At 39.1% G+C, this 9053-nt stretch overlaps 1 protein-coding gene across 1 annotated transcript; it reads left to right on the top strand.

Moving 5' to 3' along the window:
• Positions 1 to 1100: 1100 nt before the first annotated feature.
• Positions 1101 to 6512, top strand: rab38b (RAB38b, member of RAS oncogene family). The gene is made up of 3 exons (XM_072374765.1): positions 1101 to 1411; positions 2890 to 3167; positions 4862 to 6512. Exons 1-3 carry the CDS (start codon positions 1183 to 1185, stop codon positions 5009 to 5011), a joined length of 657 nt encoding a protein of 218 aa, XP_072230866.1. The 5' UTR covers positions 1101 to 1182; the 3' UTR covers positions 5012 to 6512.
• Positions 6513 to 9053: the final 2541 nt, after the last annotated feature.

Here is a 9053-nt window from a genome sequence, read left to right as displayed (position 1 = left end):
TGAAACTCACCAGAAGGTGGGCAAAGTTTATTCATAGTTGGAGGGTAGCACAGGCAAAGGGAGGTCTCAGTGGATCTACTCATTGTTTTTTCTCATGATCGAGTCCTGCATGTGGTTTCACTCACATGTTTTGGGGGAAAAACACTCTCATTATACACCTCTCATTGAAATTTCATAATGTTCCAACCAGCACTGATTTCACTAAAGATATATTCTTATATAACTCTTCATTGGATTATTAGTACAGAACTATCACCGTTTTAGAGATAGACCAATGCTGTATTTGCTGTAAGTGGAGCTAGTTTAAGTTGTAGTAAAGTTTAAAGGGACCTCATCACTTTGATGAAGCTGTTTCTTTGTTACTGTGCTCTACTGACGGCGTGGTTGCAAGTATTGTACTCTTTTTCACCTTTTTCACCAGTTTACAGTATAGAACAGTAGTGTATTACTATAAAACAGTATTGTGCTGTTTTTGTAGTAATTTTCTAATTTTGGCTGCTTGTAATTGTTTTTTGTTTGTTTGTTTTTATTAAATTGTGTTGTACTAGACCATTTGATTGAATTTTACTGTCAATAACTGTTAATAATTATGAATACACGCAGACTCACGCTCAAGCTCAGTCCTCACCCAGTGATCCGTGTTGCTTCAGCTCTACTCTTGAGCATATTTATGCAACTGGAAAGCATTCATTACCTAATTTTCTGTAGGCTAAGTGGGTGTATATTTATAATTGAAGAGTGATCTACCAGTCATGCGTGAATTGGGGATTACTTAAGGCGTATTGCACAGTAATGAAAAAAAAGAGAACCGTCTTTTTCAACGTTCAGAGTTAATCAGTTTAATTGCCGATGCAAAGAGGGGACTGCTTCGCAGCTCACACTGGAAATCTATAACAGAAACAGGCAATATAATCCTAGAAGTATTTTTCAGATGAGACTAAAAAAAAAACTTCTAGAAACCGCTCCTTGAGAAGCCCGTGTGCGCACTGCACGTCTCTCCTTGTGGCGAGCGGAGGTCACAAGTTTCCGAGCACAGCCCCTGAGCTCTCTCACACTCCCGACGGGGAGGGCGGTTCCTAAACCCCGTAAGACTCGGGCTACACAAGGGATCGTAGACTCAAATTGTACTCGTACTGAGCCAAAGTGATTTGGAGCGGCTAGCTCTGAGATCCAACAGGTGAAATGACCAATTATCCGTCACACTCCAACGGTATGCAGAGTCTCCGGAAGGAGCACCTGTACAAGGTGCTGGTCATTGGAGATCTGGGGGTCGGGAAGACCTCCATCATCAGGCGATACGTTCATCAGACCTACTCCACAAACTACAGGGCCACAATCGGAGTGGACTTCGCCTTGAAAGTGTTGAACTGGGACTCTGAGACTGTCCGGCTTCAGTTGTGGGACATTGCAGGTGGGACAGTGTGGACGTTGAATATTCAATCTGCCATTTGCTGGGTACACAGTTAGTGACAGCAGGTAGAAACGACTTAGAAATGGGTTTTAATAGATCTATCTGATGAGTTTGAATAATTTGTTTTGCATTCTGTTTATGGCTTAAATGTATGGTCATTTTTATGTTGAAATTTACAAGGTCTAAGGTACCCTTAAAGCTGAAATAAGACAAAATGTTTAGCAATGCTGTTTTAGTTCCTGTGAAGTTGATAGTTTTAGTAGATAACGCCTCTCTTCAAGCTGACAGTGAGGCATGACTTGTAAAGTTATGAAACACAAAGTAAATATGCACTGTCATTGGGGAGGTGGTATCTGACACACAGTAGTCTCTTGAAAGCATACACACACAGAGATGCAGAGAAGACCAGCACATTGTTACTCAGTCATTCATTTAAGGTATGATGTTACATCATGTGATTAGGCCCATGTGAGGGAGATTTGAAGGCCAGTCACAGGAGTGTCATTGTAGCCTAAATAAATAGATAGGGGAAAAAAAGCAAAACAACCTTACTCAGTCACACACACATTGGCAGGCAGGCACATGCTTCAAGTGGTTAATTTTGCACTGTTAAATTAGATTATGAGTCACATCTCTCTACCTGGTGGGAGTTAAACCAGGCGAAGAGCACTGTTAGGAAGTGGCAAGTGAGGGATTCCACTTTGTTACAATTTGTAGAATAAATTCTGCACATTGTGCTCTGGTCATACAAAGCTGTAACGTTTAACATTTGTTTATGAATGACAATGTGTCAACTGACACATGTGAGACTGCTGTCACCCAGCAGCAGATCAGGCTTCCTTATAAATGATGAATTTCATTGTCTATATGAAAGGAGGAAGCCGCCCTTCCATAGACAGTCAGACTTTCCATTTCCTCTTACTCATGTTGCACCATAGCAACATTTTGTCCTTTTGGCAAAGCTAAGTCTCTCTCATTCATTAATATTTCTCACTCATATTAACGTTACCGCTGAGAGATGCTCAACATGTTGGATGCACACCTACATGCTCAATTTACACATTGCACAGCAGAACATAGACCCTGAGGGAATGTCCTATTGACAGCTAATTCATTTCTGTTTACTGCATATTACACAGACATGCATGAACTCATAAATATACACACTTACGTGCATAAAGACATTGCTATGTTCTCACAGAAGTCAACCTGCAAACGACAGGTTTGAGTCTTAAGTCTGCTTATTTGAAACAAGGTTGCATTGACTGTTTAAGTGCAACGTGACAGTAATACCTCAGGAATGTGCTGTTTCATGGAAATGCTGGCACCGCTAACTGCAGTCCTAATGCCAGCTCCATCAGTCGTTTTGCTGCAAAAGCTTAGAAAAACAATTAAGATTTCTCATCATACTGATGACTTGGCATGTCACACCAATAAATGAGACCCTCTATGTGTGCGCGTGTGTTTGCTATTCGCAGGTCAGGAACGTTTTGGGAACATGACGAGAGTGTATTACCGTGAAGCAATGGGAGCCTTCATTGTGTTCGATGTGACACGACCCACGACCTTCGAGGCCGTCATTAAGTGGAAAGAGGACCTGGATTCTAAAGTAATGCTTGCTAATGGACAGAGCATAGCAACTGTGCTGCTGGCTAACAAGTGTGACCAGGGCAGGGAGCTGACCAACAATGGCATCAAAATGGACCAGTTCTGCAAGGACCACGGCTTTGTTGGCTGGTTTGAGACCTCTGCAAAGGTGAGACATAATTACATTTAAGGTATTTGTTATTTCTAATGTGTGACAATGAAATTCTGCCATTTGGTTTAAGAGGTTAAGTCATCGCACCTAAAACACTCCCATAGCTGATTATAGGGCACCAGTTGGGCCTCAAACTGTTGGGCCTTGGTCAAAGCGAACATCTTGAATCCAGGCTAGATGTTTTGCAGTTCATTTGCTTGTTTTGGTGTCTCCATTAAGCATTTTAATATAAAGTCTTGTTTTTCTTTTTTTCTTTTGTTACACCCTCATACCTTTGCAGATGTGTTGATACTTGTCACCCCAGTGAGCCAGAAAATAGACATTTCAGACAGAAAGTCAGGATTTTGAGAAGATATATCATAAGGCAAGCCATGATGTTTTCAACTCTGATCATCTGCATGTCAGTCGTTGATTTCAGATAAAACAAATATCGGGAGCAGTGTAATTTTTAAGTGGTCAGACAGTATGCCTCTGGAGTGAGTAGCTGCCCCCGCCGCCCCCCACCCAGTGAAAATCCCACTCAGGTCCATTCAGCCAGTAATAAATGGCACCTCAAAGCCAACTGGAATTTCATATCTACATGGAAGCTGGCTCTACAAGACAAATTTAACTGCCTGGTGCTCAGAATCGCCTGTATTTCAGGGTACTCAGCATTCAAAGAAAACTTATGAAAGTAGTAGATTCATTAGTAAGTTAATTAACATCTATTTGATGACATAGAGATTTTGAAACTGCATAACCTGATGATAAAGTTTTATCAAACTCGTACAGAATAATAAAATGCATTATATTTTCTATGGAAATAGAATCACATTGAAATAGAGAATGGTTTTCCCCTATGATATACTTGATTTATGACTACAGTTTTAAAATAGTAATGTACCTTTGAACAAAGATATTCTGTATATTTCTTTTTTTTTACCTCACAAATGTCTTGTTTCACTTTACATACTGTACCAACTTTATCTAATTTCCTTGTGTATACTATTTGAAACACCCTTCAGTATTTGCACAGAGGTTTAAATAATGCTAATGTTGTCTTTATTCACACATCCTCTGTTGACACTCATGTGCTGGAGCAGCCTAGGTGCTCTGTCATTCTTGTGGCATCAGGACTCAACATTCTGAGAGGTCAAAGTGTATAATGAGTATGTTCAGGCAGAAGCACAATAGGCACGCTTTACAAACAGATGTACTCCCCCTTCTTTGGTAGCACCTCGAAAAAAAGAGTTTAGAGTATTTACAAATGTCATTTAAAACTGTGTTAAAAAAGAATCTTCTTGGCATCTTCAGTGCCTTTACATTTTTAAGTGCTGCATTATGGAAAGGCAACATTCCAACTTGTTTTGAAATAGTTAGCAGGCCTTAAATTACAAAAATATATGTATTTTTAAGTTGATGAGACAAAACATGAAATATCAATGCATTATACTGTCATGCATTAGACTGCAATGCAAGAATCAATGCATTTTTCTCTTTTATTTGAATTTTTAATACCATGCCAAACTTTTTCCTTTGTCTTTTACCTACAATTAGGGGCACTTGTGGTGCACTTTTCATGAAGATGAGTGCATACTGGTCATCCACATGCTGTATATTACATCTGTATTTGTACTGACATGAAGGCAAAATGGTCAGATCCTTAATTTTCTATATGGCACACCTGATGATCATTTAACCCTCTCCTTTAGGACAATCTCAACATCAGTGAAGCTGCAAACTTCCTGGTCAAGCACATCATGGCTACAGAGAATGACATCCTGAAATCTGTGGTCCCAGACACCATCTCACCACAGATCGACTCCAACAGGCAGATGACTTGCTCTGGCTGCTTTAAATAATGACAAGTCAAGGCTGACAGGACTGGAAAGGCTTCTTTGGAATGACGTCTTTGGTTGGTACATATTAGAGTTGAACATTTCAGCTTGTCATGACTGTTGTGGAGAAAACCAAAGCTCACGTGGACTCAAAAGTTGCATGTTTATGTCACACTGCAACTAATTTTTGGTTATAAATCATGTTGTGATACTGATGTTTTCCGACACTGAAGTAACACAGTTGCCAGTGCTGTTTGCATAATGTGGTCAGTCACGCAAAAGAGCATAGACAAGAGTCAGTAAACAATGTGTTCTGTTTACAGATTAAAATGAAATTTTCACTCTTTTACTGCAGCTCAGTTTGAACGGAACCGTCAACAAGATATAACCTCCCTGATCAAAGTGAACAAAAATCCACCTAGTATCCTAGTATAGTTGATGTCACACAAATGTGTGCTGTAAATACAGAGTGAAACCAGATGTGTTGAGGAACTTTCATTTCCATTTCGTCAAGTTTACTTGCTACTCTGATGACTCTTGTGATGAAACCCACTAAACCTATTTGAAAAAGTGCTTCTGCAGAAAAGCAGACTTTCTTTGATATTACAATGCAGGAGCCAAAGTGAGCACTGCAGACCAATTTCACTGAAGCTAGGATTTCTTACTTTGTAACTATCTGAACTCTGCACATACATTTTTTTTTTTTGGTGATTTTAAGTTATTTACTGTGTGCTTTTATGAATGTGTTATGGTGAATGTAATGTGTGACATTACTTAAAATCCATCTTACAACTGACTGTTGGTGTAAGCCTTATTTAATTTAGTAAGTAACAACACATTCATATTTATTGCAACAGCTTGGTTGGTTGGGCAGGAGTGAAGAGACTGACTTAAACACTGAGACACATAAATGCCCTGGAGATTTGGCCAGTGGGGAGCTCCACTGGCACAGTTCAATTTTAACTGAAGGCAAAATTGTTTGCAGGAGGTATGTGGTCGGTGGTGACATTTTGCTAATGTGATTTTTATACTTTTCATAATTGATTCATATGTGTATGTGTGTGATATTTTCAGTCATCACATACAGTTTTATTGATCTTCTAGTTATAATCTGGACACTTGTCAGTTCATCTCTCAAAACCTCGGTATCCATGGTAACAGAGCCTTTTTTTTTTAATGGGTATGCTCTAACATTTGTGTGAAGCTATTTCTTGTCGTTCTGTGCACACGCGCCAAAGGATATGTAGGCTCTCTGTGTCCTGTCTCCTCCTCAACTCCTTGTTTTGTCTCATTACACTCGTTTCCGGTGTCTCTCCTTTATACCTTCTCTGCTGATTATTGTCTCCACGTTTTTCTCCCACACGCAATATACAGCACATTAGAGGCTTTATATAGGACCTAAAATGCAAAATTTTAATTGATTGCCAAGACTAAAGTTGTCTGCTTGGATGTGAACGTGGTTTCCTCTTTTTTTAATTACCCTGTACGTATGTCACTTGTTAGTAAGTCAAGCCAAACTTATGCCTTTTTTTTTTTGGACCACCAGATTAGTGTCTTCAAGTGCTTCGAAGTAGAATTAAGAGTATTATGTGTTATCCTGTAATAATTGTCTGCTGGCATATGTTGTTTCCTCCAGTTTGCACATTGTTTGTAAGCCTAAAACAACAATTGCATTGTATTAATGATTTTGTCGGCATGCACATGAAGCCCTGATAGATTTAATGAATGCCTTTCTCTACAGAGCAGTTTTACAGTATGAAGATGTGTGACTCATTAATCAAATTTCTTTCAGGATCATAATATAGATGTCTCACATACATTCAAACACAGGACAGCGCTTTGTGAATAATTCCAGAAGAGAAGCAAGACTTAACTGCACATCTAAAGCTTATTATACCACTTAAGGATTGTACTTATTTATTGTCAAGTTCTTAAATAAATGAACCAGTTTCACTCATATCTCGTGTTTGCAGTTTTTGGAACACACTCTTATGTAATGTAACACTGGAGCACTTTCATGCTATCTAACCTTTAACCTGGAACAAGCTGCTTTCACTTTAACAGATCTTCACAAATTACTTTAAGAGTCAGGGAGTTGACGTCCACGTTTATTAGTTTAGACTGAGAAATGAGTGTGTTTGTGTGTGTGTCTGTTCATGCTGATCCAGAACTCTCAGGTTCTCATTAGTTGAACATATGACTGCGGATTTTTCTCTGCATAAGGGATTAGATTTGGTCGCCTGCTTTTGGCTGTTTAAACAGCACTATTACCCCTTCAGCCTGTGTATTTGAGGCTTGTGTGGGTAATAAATGGGCTAAAATAAGCCATACATAGATTTCATATTGACTTCACATTGACCCAGTGCTAACTGGTTATGCACTGGTACTAAGGTAGTCTATGGGTATGGACCCAGAAGAAGCATTTTATCCACACGGTGTGAGTATTTGCTGGTTCACTAATAGAAAATGTAAGCCTGTGCTTGAAAAAGCCAAAACAAATTGGGCTCATTTGTGTTTAACACATTAATGGGGAAATACACGCTCACCTAGCACCAAACAGAATTAGGCTATTAACTCTGGACCAATATGGAACCTCGGGACAATCTCATATGGGGCCTATAATCTGTTATTATCTGTCAAACTTTTTCCAAACATAGGGTTTAAAAGTTATCCTAAATTCTAGAGGTAGTTGAAACTGAGGAGGTGGGTGTAATTTATTTAGAGTTAAAATTACATTTTAAAAGATGGAATGAAAAATAAAAGCAAACTTTGATTTGTATTAAATTAGGTTTCCAAACAAATTCTGCACATTTTGGTCTATTAACTCATTCTGTGACAACGACTGGCACAGGTTTATCCAGTCATTACTGGATTATGAGCCTAGCATGTCCTTCTCTCTGTTGTTCTCAGGCTCTGCCAGAGAACCACCTACAGAAAATGCTCACAGCGACAGAAAGAAAGGAGCAGAGAAAGAGGAGGGGGCTGTAGTAAAAGAAAACAAGATGTGCACTAAAGGAAGAGATGCTAATCTTTAAGCTCACAACAACAAAACAGCATCGATAGTTCATCGAAAACAAGAAAAGACACATTAAAATAGTTACCTCAACTGCCTTTGAAAATGATAGGCTTTTCACAGATTACAAGTGACATTTCTCTATTAGATCAGACTGGATGTAACTGGCTAAATCACATGGAGGCCAATAGGGTCTTTGTGACAAGCTACATAATTCAGCTAAGAGTACTCAGATGATGATATGATGTGATTTGATAAGTTTTTCTCCCTGTTCACTCGACACCACAAGCTTGTTTCAACTGCCAGGAGTTGTTCATGTGGAGCCATCTATTGTCACACTAGACACACTGCATACATTTTATTGACTTCAGGTTTTTCTAACTTGAATAATAATGAAAATCAGAAAACAGAACTTTTCTGAGATACTGCTGTCAATAGTGTTTTCCCAAAGATGTATCATTTCTACAGGAAAAAAACTAAACAAAGGAATACACTGTTGGACATAAAAGCATAAACACAAAGGAAAGTGCAGCCAGTTGTGAAGGACTGGATTTAAAACTTAATCACATGCTTTCGCGGGCAAAAGTTCTCCCCCACTGGAGTGACTTCTCGCATCTTTAAGCCCACTGAAAGAATAGATTCTCAATTCCCACCAAGCCTATCAGGCTCGTTGACCTGCCTGATCTCTGAGCCCTCTGACCTCCCCTCCACTCTCTCATATTAATATGGGCATGAAAACCCGGGGACGATGGCCAACCTTACAGTGAATGACAAAACTCTTTAAAGTTTTGTTATCCTCTGGAGAGGATCACACTACCTTTGCAAACATGAAAGAAAATTGAGAGATGGAAGAACAGTCTTTGCTAATTAATATGGCCTCAAGAGAGAGAGTGATGGGGTAGAAGAGGACTCAAGAAAGAGTGAAAGCAAAGACAAACTCAGAGAGCAGATTAAAAGTAACAGAGTGGGAGAGAGTGACTAAGATTCAGGAGGGAGGCACATGAGAGATGAAGAGCAGCATTAAATAAATAAATATATATGTCAAGGTTTCAA

Source organism: Leuresthes tenuis, unplaced genomic scaffold, assembly GCF_036924035.1.
Source record: "Leuresthes tenuis unplaced genomic scaffold, fLeuTen1.0.hap1 SCAF_21, whole genome shotgun sequence".
Classification (NCBI taxonomy): domain Eukaryota; kingdom Metazoa; phylum Chordata; class Actinopteri; order Atheriniformes; family Atherinopsidae; genus Leuresthes; species Leuresthes tenuis.
This window is presented reverse-complemented; position numbering and strand designations above follow the sequence as displayed.

Excerpts from the sequence above, each read along its gene's own strand:
- rab38b (XM_072374765.1), top strand. The coding sequence starts at position 1,183 with ATGACCAATTATCCGTCACACTCCAACGGTATGCAGAGTCTCCGGAAG. Across the intron at positions 1,412-2,889 it reads TCAGTTGTGGGACATTGCAG|GTCAGGAACGTTTTGGGAAC; the intron begins GTGGGACAGTGT and ends TGCTATTCGCAG. Across the intron at positions 3,168-4,861 it reads GGTTTGAGACCTCTGCAAAG|GACAATCTCAACATCAGTGA; the intron begins GTGAGACATAAT and ends CCTCTCCTTTAG.